The 16,348-nt window shown below is 46.6% G+C and overlaps 2 protein-coding genes across 9 annotated transcripts in view; both read right to left on the reverse strand.

Moving 5' to 3' along the window:
- Positions 1-197: 197 nt before the first annotated feature.
- Positions 198-10,829, reverse strand: BAG2 (BAG cochaperone 2). Of its 4 annotated transcripts, none has more exons than XM_081519740.1 (6): positions 10,501-10,829; positions 9,168-9,256; positions 6,180-6,266; positions 5,927-6,078; positions 3,524-3,633; positions 198-1,591 (listed from the first exon to the last, which is right to left on the reverse strand). In XM_081519740.1, the coding sequence occupies exons 2-6, from the start codon at positions 9,210-9,212 to the stop codon at positions 1,179-1,181; spliced, it is 807 nt and encodes a 268-aa protein (XP_081375866.1). In that variant the 5' UTR covers positions 9,213-9,256; positions 10,501-10,829; the 3' UTR covers positions 198-1,178. The 4 variants fall into 4 exon arrangements, with proteins under 4 accessions (XP_081375866.1, XP_081375868.1, XP_081375867.1 ...); XM_081519742.1 differs by having other exon boundaries at positions 5,920-6,078; XM_081519741.1 differs by lacking the exon at positions 6,180-6,266 and having other exon boundaries at positions 5,920-6,078.
- A 1,577-nt stretch (positions 10,830-12,406) lies between these two features.
- ZNF451 (zinc finger protein 451) overlaps positions 12,407-16,348 on the reverse strand; it is a 95,582-nt gene continuing 91,640 nt past the window's right edge. For 3 of the 5 annotated variants that reach the window (XM_081519734.1, XM_081519732.1, XM_081519736.1), the window contains one exon: positions 12,407-14,458. In XM_081519734.1, the coding sequence (XP_081375860.1) occupies positions 14,412-14,458 (47 nt within the window). In that variant the 3' untranslated portion in view covers positions 12,407-14,411. The remainder of the gene's footprint in view (positions 14,459-16,348) is intronic. The other 2 variants (XR_014062017.1, XR_014062019.1) reach the window with 1 other exon arrangement.

Genomic DNA, 16,348 nt, shown 5'->3' on the forward strand with positions numbered 1-16,348 from the left:
ATGTGATATATTAATTTTGAAGTATTTGGGGAAGTTGAAGTTTGTGTATCAATAAGCACTAGCAGATAGTCTGTGGTTGCACTATTTATACAGATAAAAGAATAATCAATACCGGTTATCCTTGTTAGTGAACAAAATGCAATCTAAATAAAGGTATTTCATATGTAATATTAGGAAAAATGCTCAGTGCTGAAAAGTTTTCAGTGAAACAGCTTTTTAATTACTGAAGACATATAAATTGATATAACTCTCATACAAAAAAACTTTGGAAACGTATCAAGCCATGAAAATGCATACACCCTTTGACCAAGTAAAACCAGTTGCTAGGAATTTATATGAAGAAAACCAGAAACAAAAGAAAAAACCTCGGTGTACATAAATCTGTTGCAGTAATAAGCAACAAACTGGAAACAACCTAAATGTTCAGTAAGTGGAATGGGAGGTAAATTGTATAACTACACAGGATAGAGGTTTTCAAGTTAAGCATTAAAAGCAAACTTTAAAACAGCATTTTTCTTTTTAAAGGCAAATCACAACATCATATTTCTCTGATTAAAAGTTTAAAGAAATGATGCATTTTGAAAAAGATGAAGTGGATCAAGTAGTTGTTCAGAGTGGTAAAATCAGAGCTGAAGTCTCCCATCTTATGTCATGTTTTCACATCTTATCAAGAAATACATATTAGGAGTTGTATAAGTCTTTAAGTTCAAAATAATTTGATATAGATGACTAAACAGCTGCTGAATGAAGGTGACTGCCAGGCTCACAGCAGAGGCGTGGTCAGCGTGTGGTTGCTTTAGGAACAGGATGTCTGGCCAACCGAAAGCCCTGTGCGCCCGTGTGTCTGTAGACAAAGTCCAGGAGAGAACCTTAAGGCTTCTGCCCCTAGCCACGCACTTGTTTCCCCACATGCTGCTATCCACAGAATAGTAAAATATAGATATATAGGAGGTGCTAGATCCTAGTACAAGACAAGAATTCAATCTAAAAACTTCTAGAAAGGTAATCAAAATATTTCTAATTTTGTTATTCACAAAACTAACAACACTGATATTTTCCTCGTCAGAAATAACTATCAGTATCAAATGAGTTATATATGACATACACAACTATTACCATTTAAGATAGTTCTTTATCATTTTTACATGATTGTTTATAAGGACTGTTAGGTTTGAACACTAGTTGAATCTGACTTCAGTGTTCTGCTGCAGCGTTTTGGAAGCAGCCCCTTTAGAATGCTCCAGCAGCTTGATGGCCTTGTCAGAGTTTTCAATGTTCCTAAGCAGGGTCTCTAGTCGTCTCTTAATTTTCTTCTGATCCTCGAGAGCACAGCCGATCACGATAGACTGGAACTTTTGGTCCACCGGCCCCGCAGGCACCTCGGAGGAACACGCGCTGTACAGCGACATCAGGTGACTCCTGGCATTTCCCAGGTCGTCCAGAAACTTGCTGACCACCTCATCGATGATCCGGGTGGCGTGCTTGAGGGACTCCTGCTGCTGGGGACTCCTAATTGTTTCTACTGAAACCTCCACAGTCAGGGTTCGTCCCATCAGACGGTTCGCAGTCAGATTTAATTCTTCTCGTTCTCCTAATCATAAAAAGTTTGAAATATCAATCAATATGAGACACACCTACATCTGTGTCAAGAACACTAAGGCATTTGTGTGTGGTGGGGAAACAGTGGAAACAGTGGCTGACTTTATTTTTCTGGGCTCCAAAATCTCTGCAGGTGGTGACTGCAGCCATGAAATCAAAAGATGCTTACTCCTTGGAAGGAAAGTTATGACCAACCTAGACAGCATATTAAAAAGGAGAGACATTACTTTGTCAACAAAGGTCCGTCTAGTGAAGGCTATGGTTTTTCCAGTGGTCATGTATGGATGTGAGAGGTGGACTATAAAGAAAGCTGAGCGCCAAAGAATTGATGCTTTTGAACTGTGGTGTTGGAGAAGACTCTTGCGAGTCCCCTGGACTGCAAGGAGATCCAACCAGTCCATCCTAAAGAAGATCGGCCCTGGGTGTTCATTGGAAGGACTGATGTTGAAGCTGGAACTCCAATACTTTGGCCACCTGATGTGAAGAGCTGACTCATTGGAAAAAACCCTGATGCTGGGAAGGATTGGGGGCAGGAGGAGAGGGGGACGACAGAGGATGAGATGGCTGGATGGCATCACCGACTCAATAGACATGAGTTTGGGTGAACTCCAGGAATTGGTGATGGACAGAGAGGCATGGCGTGCTGCGGTTCATGGGGTCGCAAAGAGTCGGACACGACTGAGCGACTGAACTGAAATCTAGCCTGTGAGCACCTATGTGTTTCTTAGAGGTATATACTGTTAGCAGTAAGATTAACTTAGGATGCCGAGAGCAAGAGAAGAAGAGGGCAACAGAGGGTGAGACGGCTGGATGACATCACTGACTCAGTGGATGGGAGTCTGAGCAGACTCAGGGAGACAGTGAAGGACAGGGAGGCCTGGCGTGCTGCAGTCCATGGGGTCAAAAGGGGTCAGACACGACTTAGTGACTGAACAGCATCAACAGTGAAGAGGATCAGACTGGACGCCAGGTGACTGCTGTGGTCATTGTGTCTGCAGAGGCTGGGGCAGGTGTACTGGTCAGAGCAGGAAATCAGATGCCCTGCGTCTACACGAGTATGTGCATTAGAGGAGGAAACAACTTTCCTTCTGCCTCTCTGAGCTTTTGGTTGAGACCCTATAATAAGACAGATTAACAAGCAAAAAAAAAAAAACCCAAAAACCCAGAAGCTTGTTGCCATGTATACCTCATATATACATGGGAGACCCCCAAGGAAGCTGAGTAACCTGGTGATGGCCCAGGCCTCCATCCTCAGGTAGAGATGGTGGAGAGGGAAGCGAGTTTGCAGGGCCCCAGAAAGAGGACCACAGAGGTGAGGTTTTCGTGGAGACTCAGTAGGTGCCTTCGCAGCCGGTGCAGAGGGAGCCCCCTCAGAAGCGGTGGTTTCCTGTACGAAGTGTACATGTCCGTTTCCCTTAACAAAACGGTGACCTCGGCTGTTTCCAGAGCTGCTCTGGTGCCTGCGGTTTCTCAAAAAAGACCAGCCCAGGATAATCCTTGGGGCAGAGGCATATTTTGGGCGGCACACAGTGCCCGGCTCTGGTGGAGGAAACAGCCAAGACCCTGGGAGAAAGGCTGGCCCGACACGGGGCGCTGACCTCATCCCGTCGGACCAACTCGGCCTGTGGTCTGAGTCTCAGCCAGCACGAGAAGGGTGCTGAGTCGTCATCTCACTGCTTATCTGGAAATGAGCAGTCTGTGCCTCCCAAGTTCACTGCTGGTCGCTCAGGACGGTGGAGAGAGACGAGATGCTGACCCACTGAGGCCATGTGACGGTCTGGGTTCCGACCTGGGCGCACCAGCCCCACGACCCGGGGGTGGTCAGGGGCCCCTGACCTGGTCCTCCACCTCCCCCACCTGCTCTTGTCCTCTGCGTGGCACCCCCTGCCCCTGCCACGGTCCCCGCGCCCCCGGGCAGGCTCACCGTCGCTGATCTGCCGCATGTCCTGGCTGTTCTGGATGCTGTGGATCATCTCAAGGAGCACCTCCTTCTCCTGCTCCACGGCCGTGGCCGCCTCCCGCAGAGCCTCCACCCTGTGGGCCGGGGACAGAGTCACTGCATAGAAGCTTCGTGCGACCTCGTCCACCTCTGTCCAGCTCAGCTATCAGGATGATCAGGGACACTCCCCTAACATGTCACTCCTTTTTCTTTCTTATTCTGTACTTTTCCCTTTCTTCATCCACTTACCCCGTGGCTCCTAGCTGCCTCCCTGCTCACAGGGCAAGCATTCTGTTTAGTGCTTTTCTGTTTGTAGATAAAAATCTGTACTTGTTTACTCGTCTGTTTTCAATTTATTTATATCTCACTGCCTCTTCCCTCAGCAGCATAGTTTACTAAGACCCGCCGGGTTCCCTTGTTGCCCAGCCCCCAGCTCCCCTCACCAGCCACCCGTGACTCCTGTCCTCTCGTGGCCCTGAAGACAGGCCCTCCCCAGGGTGGCACAGCTGAGACCCAGGGGGTGTCGCCCTCTGGGTTCCTCTCCAGAGCAGCCACACGGGGCACCCCTGGGCCCCAGGAGCCCTGCCAGCACTTGGCGTCCCCCAGTTGACAAGCGGTGTGTCAGTACTTAATCTGTGTTTCTTTCACTGCTAATAACTGTGGACATCTCTCTGTATCCCTGTGAGTCTGCCCACAGCCTTTGCCTATTCTGCTCTTTTTAAAACTGGGGTTAGCTAATAAACAAACTGGGGCTCCTGTCCTCTTGGGTTATCTCCTATCCGACCCCATATAATCTGTGTCTGGGATGTCCTTCACTGAGCACAAAGACTTATTTTGAAGTGATCAGACCCATCTTTTTCTTGGTTTTGTTTTGCCTTCTGGCTCATGCAGTGAAGTTTTGTTTCAGGGTCCTCCCATCCCGAGGTTGGGACATACTTGCCTACATCGCCTATTAACTTACTCTTTCACTTTTCTCATACTCATGTCTTCATCCATCCAGAATCCACCTGTTTATGATTAGGTAAGGATTTTCTTTTCTTTTTCTCCAAACAGTGAACCATTTCCGTCAACATTATCCACCCTAAATCCACCTTTTTCCTCAACGATTTGCAGACTGTCTGCCTCTGAAATCGATTCCTAAGCACCACTTGCCCTAACCCCCGCCCTCCCACTTAGACACACGTGCACTTCCTACACAGACCCAAACACTGCCGGTGACCAAAGAACGAGGCTGTTAAATCATCAGAGCAAGAGAATGCAGGACCCTGTGCGTCTGAAGTGCCACAACTAAATAAGTCACAACTTGTGCAAAGTCACCGTCAGAGACCCAGCGCCAGGCCTCAGCGCAGCCGCTCCAGCACGTGCTCCTGCCCCTACAAGGAGGGCCGGGCCCCGCCCCGCCCCAGCCGCGCGCAGGCCTCTCCCCCTACAGGCACCCATCTGTCACCCCCAAAATAGCACCAACACACTGTAAAGTCACAGGGTTTCCATTCTCAGGATACTAAATATATGTCGGACTCGATCGTAAGAGTCAGGAGAAGCACAGAGCTCGTAGGAACCTTGTGTGACCAGTGTGGCTGGAAGTTCTCTGCAGGCCAGGGACGCGCGGCAGGCTGCCTTCCAGCGCACGCGGGGCCGGCTCACACCTCTCCCACCAGCGGACTCGGCCTGGGCCGCACGAAGGGGGTCGGGGGAGCACGACCAAGAAACGTGCTACAAAAGTGACTCTAGTATTGAAATGGCACACGAGTCACTGGTAAAAGACGATGTGAAAGAAGAGCTGACTTTTCCAGCACTCCTGAGTTTGCATTCAAATATAAGATGATAGAGAACTGTTACTCTAAATAAGTATAATAGTTTAAGTATGATAATAATTTATAGTAGTATGTTCATAGAGTTAACAAGAAAATGGCTTGAAAGAAGACACTCCAGAAAAAAATTTAATAAATCTGTCATATAAAGATGTTTTGTCATTAAATGAAACCAAATATAGAGGAAATTGGATGGAACTTTTCTCTCAAGGTTAGGAATTGATAGGCATTTTCCCTGTGAAAAACAGATTTTATTTCTTCTAGACTTTTTAATATATGATTTTATGTAAACTTTTTATTTCACAGCAAAGATACAATTCCATTCTTCCACACATAGATCCCCAGGGCTTTCTGGCAGCGTGGCCCTTTCATCTGCTGCCTCTTACTTCCTGAACATTCTTTATCCCTGGCCCAGGTCCACTAGGTGATCCTTTTTCAAAAGCCAGTCGTTTTGGCAGAACTGTTTCCTTAGCAACTTCCTCCTTCCTCTCCCTTGAGGCCTGCAAAACTACATCTGTCTAGTACATGGACTACCTCACAGGCTGAGTTTTTTATTTTAAAAAGCTGGACCTGGGACTTTCCTGGTGGTTCAGTGGCGAAGACTCCAAGCTCCCAGTGCAGGGGGTCCAGGTTGGACTGCTGGCCAGGGAACCAGACCCCACGTGCTGCAACTGAAGATGCTGCATGCTGCCGTGAAGCCCGAGGAGCCCATGTGCTGCTGTGAAGGCCCTGCGCAACCAAACAAATCTTTTCAAAAGCTGAACCTGTACTTAGTTTGCTTAAGTCACCTTGGTGCTGTTTATCAGCTATCAGTCTTAAATTCAACTCACGTGTGCTGTGTTCAGTTGCTTCAGTCGTGTCCGACTCTTTGTGATCCTATGGACTGTAACCCACCAGGCTCCTCTGTCCATGGGATTCTTCAGGCAAGAACACTGGAGTGGGTTGCTGTGCCCTCCTCCAGGGGATCTTCCCAACCCAGGGATTGAACCTGCGTCTCTTACCTCCCCTGCATGGGCAGGTGGGTTTTTTTTTTTTTTTTTTACCACTAGCAACACCTGGGAAGCCCTAAATTCAACTCATATACACATCTTTTTGTCTTTGTCCCTTGCGTTAGTTTTAGAACAGTTACTAAATATTCAAATATTTCCCACCTACCCTTCTGGGATTTCTCCTAGAACTTTGCCCACAAGAGCATTAGTCCATTTCACTTTATCCTTCACCTTCTAACACAGCACTTGACAATGCTCCTTGGCAGAGGGGGGGCTCTGTTTTTACTAGCAGATCCTGCAAGAGCTATGTGTCCAAATTGGGAAAGAACTGATCCTCACAGCAAGGCTGGCCTGGGCTGTGCTCCTGGAAAAATCCCTGCATGAGATCACAACTAAGCTTTAACTAAGGAGAAACGCAGAATGCTCCGTGAGGACAAAATCTGGAGCGTGTGCCTCCTCAGCTGGTCTCAGCAGCCCAGGGACCAGGGGACGAGGTGCTGGGAGGCAGACCGGCCGCCCAGCAGGCGCCCCTTGCCGGGTGCGGGGCCGCTGCGCACGCCAGCTCCGCTGCCGCGTCCTAGCAGAGCGACCTCGAGCAGCTGCTGACATTCTCTCTGCCTCAGTTTCCTCATTTATGACTCAGGGATCATGAGATGGTGGGTGTGACTGAATGAAGTCAAGGCAGTAAAGAGTTTAACTCACTGACTAAATTATGAGTTAATAGAGATGCAGAACCGTGAATATGGAGGGCCGACTCCTACACCATTTTCTAGAAAAAATATGAGCATCCCCGGTTTCTGGTACCCAGGGGCCCTGGAACCAATCCCTGCAGTCACTGAGGGACCTCCGCATGCAGCACGTGCCCTGAACGGGAGCCGTGAACACCAGCTTCTGGGCGTTTCTATGCACTCAGCACTGTAAGTAACAAGGTTCCCTAATCATCACCCAAACAGTAAGGAACACTCACTCCTGAGACACTGGTGTTAAAATGGGCCGAGGCTTTAGTGTCAGGAGCTAGTCCACAGCAGGATGGCCTCAGGTGGCCGCTCAGTCCCTCTGGACCTTTACTGCTGCTAAAGGAGATAATGGATGTCCTCCTCCTGCCTTGGAGGGTTTTGGAAGGTTCACATGATACTATCTATGAGAAGTGATACTATCTATGAGAAGTGACCTTTTAAATTACAGGCTCTCACACAGTATTAACTAGGGTGCTGCTGTCTTCTGGCTCTGGGAGGTCGGGTCAGCCCGGCAGGAAACCGTCAGCTAAATGACCCGGGCCCTGCTCCCTCCCTTGTTCCTTGGCTGACAGAGCGGGGGCGGGGAGGGCCCACAGGAGGCCACTCCGGGGACACTTGTGAACAGCTGGCTCCCCTGTCCCACCCGTCCTCTGGGCTGCTCTCCACACCCCACGCCCCAAGTGTCTTCATCACCACCCAGAGCTTCAGGGCCACTCACACCCTGCAGAGAGTGCCTTCAACAGACCCTGATCTAAACCCAGATCTAAGTGGAATTCTCATCTCTTTCAGTAAAATCATATACTATTCCTACATTTTTAAATATGACATATTAACTCAAAAAACTCAGGCATAAAGCATTAAGCGCTACAGCCACTCATCCTGAGCTCTAATTTTAACTTCTCAAGCCTCAATTTCCCGCCTGGAGAATGAGGGTGACATAATTTCCACAAAGGCACGGGACCTGTAGAGTCAGGCTGGTTAACTAAATACCTGTTGGAGGGGATCATTTATGAATTATGATCACTGCTAAATACCTGTTGGAGGGGATCATTTATGAATTATGATCACTGCTTAAATAGTAACAATCGTGAGCAAAGTGCTTGGAGCCACTGACAAATGGAAAAATCAGAAGCCATTTGCACTGGTCATGAAAAGACATCACCTTTTTAGGAGGAAGCAAAAAAGGAGGTCTAGTTTCGTGCTAACGCATTAGAAACAACTGGAGTTTCTTCAATGATTTGTCAGATGCCATCAAACATTTGAAAGCACTTTAAACACAGTGGACACCAGTTCACATGGCAGGTCATGAAGCATTAAGCATAATTCTATTTTCCATTTCATGTGGAGAAAGTTTTTTTTCTGCCGAAACTAGTACAATGGAGGACCAGTAAACACAGACCTCTAGGTACAGTCTGCAATCTTCAGCCTGCCTAGTACACTGCTTTATTGGCCACCCTTAACATGAAATTAAATGACAGTATTAGTTAAGGTAACACATGAATGTCTCCTTCTCTTTTTAAACTTGATCTTCTGGGCCTGATGCTAGTTTCTAACAGCGCAGTGCTCTCTTCCATGACCCATGTGCCTTCATAAACTTTTCCATTTTCACTTAACCTTCCAAAACACTTCCTTAACTTTCTGTCAGCATCACTTTTTTTAAAAGAAAGAAACAAAACTCATCAGTCTAACATTACTAGAAAAGTCCTTAAAATGAACAATTGAACACATATTTATCAGTCTCAGCTCAAGGGTTAATTCAGCAAGTGATTCATCACTTGTACACGGTAATCAGAATTCATTTTACATTAAGGAAGCCCTAGAACATAATATTTCAAACAAGAAACTTCCTTTTAAAGATGAGCACCTGCCCTATGTGAGGCATCAATTCAAGTCTTAGAACAATAACTCAGCTTCAAGAAAGGAACTGTGTCCCACCCGGGCCTGTAAGAAAACACCCTTTCTTTCCCGCTAGGGGCGAGCCCCCTGAGATGGCTGGGAACACGCCCTCAGAGTTCTGGAGACCAGAGACGCTGAGTCACTTGCTATGCGGCTACACAAAATCGTCCACAGGAGCTGCTCTCCCTGCTCCAACCTGCTTCAGCTGGAGAAGAACCCTTGTCATTCTCCGTGAAATCATGGTGATGGCGAGAGTCTCATTTTCTGAGAAGACACTGTTTCTTTCTGTAATAATATAATAAAAAGACCTATATAGTAAATGACAAAAGTCAACATAAATGTTAATAAATGATAATAAGCGCCTCATTTGGTTATTAATGTACTTTACTGGCAAACAGACCCCGCCTCCTGTTTTGAGATAAAGACACATATGCAGCTCTTCTTAAAATTTTGTCTTACATATATTCCTTTGCTCACTCAGAGTCTGGTAACTATGGGAAAAATTCCCTGTGCTTTTAGGGAGTTTTGGACGCCTTGGTTAAGATTTGCCTGTAATTACACCTTCACACAATTTACACTAACTTCAGTGACAATAAACAGTTAAAGGAAGTACACAGAAGTCTTCATTCACGGCTAGAGGAAAAATTATTTCCCAAATTTCTTACAAATTATTTAGGAATCCCATACAAGCCGGTGACTACATTTGTCACTAAGGAGTGTCCCTGCACCGGTTTCTATAGGAATTGACAGCACAGCCTGGAGAGAATTGACGGAAGGAGCCGGGGTGAGGCACTCTATGCTCTGGGAAAACTGGCAAAACAGGCTCTCGGTTTTCAGGAAAATCTAAGGAACCCAGATTGCTGCAAAAACCCTGACCGGCGGTAACCTCTGTGCGCCTGACCCCGGGCCCTGCTCCAAAGCCACATCCTCGCTGACCTCGGCCCGACCCTCGCCGCCAGGGCCTCCCCTGTGCGCGCTGACCGCCGTGGACACGCCGACCACAATGACACCCTGACTGGGAGGCGCCACCCCGACCACAGTGAAGCCCCGACCGGGAGGCGACACGCCGACCAGTGACGCCCCGGCCGGGAGGGGACACCCCGGCCGGGAGGGAGCGCTGCGGTTCGGGCTCTGGCCGCCGGCCGGCTCCCAGAAGGTGGGAAGGCGCCCGGGGAGGCCGGGCGCGGCTGGGGGGACACCTGTCCGCTGCTCTCGGGCCTGAGGCCAGACGGGTTTTTCTGTTTTGCAAAGAGCTCGGTCGTCCTGCACGAAAACCACTAACCGGCCCGGTCCTAAAACCGCACGCGGCGAGGAGTGGGCCGGAAACACCTGGCCCCACGCGGAAGGTTCTGGAAGCTCCGTGGCGACACGGCCGTCGTCTCGAGTCACGTCCCCCCGACGTCCTCTGCTCGGGGTCGCGGGAGCGTGGGGGGGCCGCCGCGACCCAGCGCCGCGCTGCCCTCCGCGGGGCCGAGGCCGCCCCGCCGCCCCGCCCTCGCCCCCCGGTCCTCGCCCCCCGCCCCGCGCACCTGAGCTCCAGCTGGTCCAGGCTCTCGAGCAGGCGGCTGGAACGGTCGGCCATGGACGAGGAGCGGCAGAAGCGGCCCTCGTTGGCCTTGGCGCTGATCCTCGCCTGAGCCATCTGCGCCGGGCGGCCGGCCCGAGGTCACCGCCGTCCCCGCGCGCCAGCCGTCTCCTCGGACGCGCCGCCCGCGAACCCGGAGTTGGGGGGTCGGGGCACCCGGTTGAGGGCGCGAGGGCTTGGCGGCCGGGCTCCGACCGCTCGTGCTGCCTCGCGGGCGGCGCGGCGGGGCGGCTTCGCGTGGCGCCAGGCCCGGCCCCGCCGCGAGCACGCCCCGGGGCGGGGCCCGTGCCAGCCCCGCCCCGCCCCGGGGGAGGCCCTGCCCCCCACAAACGGCCGGGGGCGTGGCTCGCGTCAGCCACGCCCCACCCAGCCTGGCCCGCGGGGCCCCGCCCCCGATCACGCCCCGAGGCGGGCTCGCGCCAACCACGCCCTCGCTCCGCCCCGCGCCCGCGGAGGCCCCGCCCCGGGGCCTCCAGCCGCGAGGAAGGGGTCCTTCGCGCAGCCGTGGTTCGCAGGCACCTTCCTGAGGCGAGAACAGGAGTCTGGACGCCAGCAGCGAAGCCAACAGAGCAGAAGACAAAAAGCCGCCCTGTCCAGCTGCGTGTAGGGGGCAAGGTGAACCTCGTCGTTTTCACACCCACTCTCGTGAAAGCATTTGTAATGACTTCTCTGTTTAAAAGTTATTGGTTGGAATTCGAGTGAAATAATTATTTAAGGCCGTTTCAAGCCCCGTTTGTATAAACCTCCTGTTATAAGAAGGCCATGGAGGCCGCTCGGCCACCGAGGTCAGGGAGTGGAGTGGTGGTGCGGCCGGAGCACACGTGGCTTTGCTCGTTTCCTCGTGGCTCTGCCCCGCAGTACACGGGGGGGATGCACAGGGCCCCTGGAAGGGGATAATAACAGTTCAAGGCTGGAGCCCAGCCTTTAATCTGAGATCACGTCGAGGTACTTGAACAGAGATGAGGCCCCTAAGGCTAGATCCTAGTTCCTCTGAACTCTAAATACTAATTCACAACTGCTGTAGGGGATCATCTGGCCTCATTAGACGTTTCATCGCATCATGACAAACCTGGAACCCTTAGCATTTTGTGAATGGTCTGAAAGTCTACCGTGCTGGACTCTCTCACACCTCCAGAGAATACCCTGGCCCGTCTTCACTCCCCACTGGGCCAGCTGCGCCCTCCCATCTGGCCCGGTGCTGCGGGCACCGCTGTCTGTACTCAGCTCAGCAGCCACAGTGATGCAGAAGAATGCACAGCACGTCACTCCTCAGAAACCTTCAGCGGCTCCTCCCTTGTGAAATGAGTAAAAGCCAAGGCCTTCAGAAGAGGCCTCAAAGGACCCTTGTCTCCGGCTGCCTGCACTAGCCTTCTTACTCTGCACGTCTGGATAGGCTCACTCCCTCGCCTTCAGGCCTTTGCTCAAGTCCACCGAGGACCCTGACTGCCCCGCCGTCCCGCTCAGCTCCCCGGTGGGCTGCTTTCCTTCCTCAATCGCAGCCCCGCCCCCAGCTGGGCTCCACTGAGGAGGTGAGGGCTTCGTTTTGCTCACTGATGTATTTCAAGTGCTTAGAATAGTCGCTGACAAATGGAAGTACTCAATAAATACTTCGTGAGTGAAAGAATAAATGGTTTAAAAGAAATTTAAAAGAAAAAAATTGATGGACAAAAAGAAACCTCTTTAAGTTGAGGCCTATGCTATTGAGTCTCTGGTTACCCTGCCCAGGGGAGTCCAGGAGAGTCCTTGCACCTTGTTCTTGGGAGAGGTCTGAGTGGCCAAACGGTCAGGAGGACAAGGAGCAGGAAGAAAGGGTTGGGCTGGTGGGATACCAAGCATCCAAAAACAAACTCTTTAACGGAGTAATTTTTATTTAAGACAATCAATGATACCACCAGCCAGATGCTATCAATACATTACCTATATATCCTTTTTAAAATACACATTGTCATTCATTTCTTTGACAAAAGCAGTTCCTCAGGTATAAAAATGAGGCATCACAATAAAAACTTTTTAAAAGAAAAAAAAACCTATCACAATAAAATGAAAGACGAATAAAAGCAAACAAGTAAGCATCGTTGTCAGAAACACTTACTCTTGATAATATTCCCCTTTACTTTGTGTAAACATCCACTCTCCTCCACGTGTCTAAATTAAGTTCAAATTATGAAGTAATTTAAAATTTTTAATTTTGTAGTAAGCAGAAATACAGTGACAATTATTAAAATATTAAGCAACCCAATGACCTTATTTTAAGGATCATGATGACTACCCCTTCCCCACTGTGTCACTCTGGACCATACACACCACACGACTGTCCCAGCAACACAGCTGCCTCCCACCCAGCGGCGCCTCCAGCACAGCTGTCTCCTTCTGGACACCCGTTCAGCTCCCATTGCTGAGCAGGCTCCCCAGATGCCTTTAAGGTCCAGCTCTGTAACCACCTCCAAAAGCCTTAAACTACTCTAACAAATTAAAAGTACAGTGTGCTCACTTTGGAAAAATGACTAGGACATTCTCAAGCTATGATGTCTACTTAAAAAGCAAGTAGGGAGGACAGAACTGACAGTTTAAGAGAGAAATAACACAAATTGGTTTCCAATGTGGACTGAAAAGACTATGTAATAATAATAAAACAAGTCATACTATTTAGCACTAAATTATCTAGTTGCAGAGAAAGACCAAAGTTCTAGCTATGATTTTTTTTGTCTTAAAGAAAAATTTATATTAACAGAAAATTTTAAGTTTGGTAAGTAATTTTTACTCAGATTTTTTAGGGATGACATTTCTGGTCAAATAACATGAAGTATATTCACAAAGATTGTATGACAAGCCCCTTCTTAGTCTTCTAATTATATAACATTTTTTATTATTCATCTTGAGGCTTCAGCATTTAAAAATTAAATATGTAATACCAACTGTAGGAAATTGACATTTTAATGAGTAACTAAAATGAAGATACTTCCATATGAAATAAAAATTTTAAAGGGTTAAGGAAGATTACTCCTGAGTAGACTTTCAACATTATTTTCTAAAGAATACTATGTTTACACAAATATATATATATAAAAGGACTAATATTAAAAGTATGCCTAATTCTATGCAAATACTTTTACACTATTCCCCTTAAACAGTAGATAATACAAGTCATATGAAAGTCAAAGTAGGTAAAAAGAATGGAAAAAGTTTCTTTTTACTACTTCCAAAGAAATCAGGTTGGTTTTCTTTTTCATTCCAGCAATGTGCAGCTCTAATTAAAGCAGGGCTATACATCTGAGTGACAGCCACAAAGTACACTGATGATAAAATTTTTCATCTGTTTTCACAATCAGTTTCCATTACTCTCTTCCAATAATCATAAAAAGACCTCAAAGATAATATATATTAGTGCCCCATGAGAAGTAAAATTTACAGAAAAAATGAGTTATGATAGCTTTATTTATATTCATTTTCACTCTTAAAAAAATAAACTAGAATTGTCTGTACAGTACAAATAAAATTAAAGAACCAACTCTATTTGGGAAACATATAAACAATAGTCAAGGGCTTCTTTATTTCTTTTTTTTAAATTCTTTTAACCTAAGTATATGAATTCAAGCTTGCCTGGGAAACATGATACCTATATTAGAATATATGATTTGTATTTGCATTAACATATATTCTATTCCTCTATACATTTTTGCAAATGGCACAAAAACACAAAGCAATATCAGAGTTTGAACATACAAAAGCAAAAACACTGTGTTTTCAAATACATTTGTACTAGTAGATTTCTGGTCTCCTTTAGAAAACAAACTCAAGAATTCATCATCCTGAGTCTCTTCAAGGCCACTTGATGTTGTGTGGTAATACCTTTAGTTACATTTCCTCAAGACTTCTTCTAATAGCTTCTTCTAATTCCACATCTGCATTAAAAAAGAGAATTTTAACATTTAGGACAGAAAACTGATAAAAGTGTACTTAATGTAAGTCTCATCAACTACATCTGTATTTTCAGGAAGGAAAGGAAATACAACTTGGAGAAACTGAAGATAACTTGACAACTTCTTCATCATAAAATTTGACTATTTTGAAATATGAGAGTCTGGATATGATCTTAAACTGAATTATAATGTATCTGAGCTTAATATGCTAAGAAACTAGTAAGTTATTTCCATTTAGGGACACAGAAAGACAACAAACTTCTAGAATGACTGACAGGTAATCACCAGACTCAACAGGGAAAAAAAATGAGTATCTATTTCCAAAAAGATTTGAGGTAATACATATAAAACTTACCAGTGGAAAAAGGAAAAATCATGAAATGGCAAAACCTCAAAAGCTATTAAAATTTTAGTTTTAACTTTTCTAGTAACTAAGACAAAGAGTCAAATTCAAGGCTATATAATATCCTCTGAGAAGCATTTATTATATATACATATGCATTCACTGAACAAATTTATTGAATGCCCACTGTATACCAGGCACAAAATACAACAGTGAACAAGACAGACATTCTTGGGTTCACTGGTATTTTTCTCCATTTCCTGAGAATGATGCTAAAAACTCAAGAGGGTACAATTAGGTGTCAGTTTCTTGGCCTTCACTAGCTTCTCACACCAGATTTATCTAATCCTGTCCAGTCCACGGTCTCCTGGAGTCTATTGGGTTCACAAGCACAATAATTCCTCTAATATGCAGCCACCTCTTTTTATGAGCTGGGGTACTAGTGTTACATCGTTAGGAATTTAAAACACTACAAGCTACTCTACACTGTGTTTAAAGCTAGATTCTAGGTCAGTGCATTGCCCTAAGATGAATTCAAAGGGATGAAGAAATGTACAGAAAAGCCAAGATGCTCTTAGCAAACAAAGAAGAAAAAGGTGACAAGATTTGTTTTTATGAAAACTTATTACAAAGTTATAGTAATTAAGAGTGTGGTACCAGTGCAAGAGGCCTTCCCTGGTGACTCAGCAGTAAAGAATCTGACTGCCAATGCAGGAGATGTGGGTTCGATCCCTGGGTTGGGAAGATCCCCTGGAGAAGGAAATGGCAACCCATTCCGGTCTTCTTGCCTGGGAAATCTCAGTCCATTGGGTCGGGTAGCAAAAAGTCGGACACGACTTAGTGACTAAACAACAACAAACCAGTCCAAGAACTGGTGAACAGACCAAGGAGGCAGCAGAGACAGCTCTATGGAAACCTGACTGATGACAGAGGCGGCCTTGCAGAATGGTGGGGCACGGTGGGATTTTAAATAAATGATGGAGGGACAACTGGTAGGCTAATATGGAAAAAATATCAATGTACCCCTCCCTCCCTTATGAAATATACAAAAATACATTTCAGATGTACTGTGTATTTACTGTGTAAGGGCAAAGGTGAAACAACAAGACAACAAAGGTGAACAAGAACATGGGGATATGTTCAGGACCTCAGTGGAGGGGAAGATTTATTAAACAGGATTCAAAAACATTATGAAAAAGAATGGCACTTCGGAATGTATTAAAATTACTTCAATTCATCAAAAGTGAGAGTGTAAAAAGACAAGACATAAAGAGAAAATGTTTGCAATACACAGATCTTACCCCTAGAAAGATTTTCAAAGCAGAAAAATAAGTAAAAAGATAGTCAAAACTGTCAAGAAATCTGCAAAGTCTCTGGCAAAAGATGTCAAAAGGTCAAATAAACATTACTCATCAGAAAAATGTAAATTCAAACCACAAAGAAATGCCTATTACTAGGTGAAATCAAAAAGACCAATAATTCAATGATTACTAAAAATGTAGATCAATAGGAGCTCACATTCACTACTG

The sequence above is a fragment of the Giraffa tippelskirchi genome, chromosome 8, assembly GCF_054371585.1.
Source record: "Giraffa tippelskirchi isolate mGirTip1 chromosome 8, T2T-mGirTip1v1.2.pri, whole genome shotgun sequence".
In the NCBI taxonomy this organism is placed as follows: domain Eukaryota; kingdom Metazoa; phylum Chordata; class Mammalia; order Artiodactyla; family Giraffidae; genus Giraffa; species Giraffa tippelskirchi.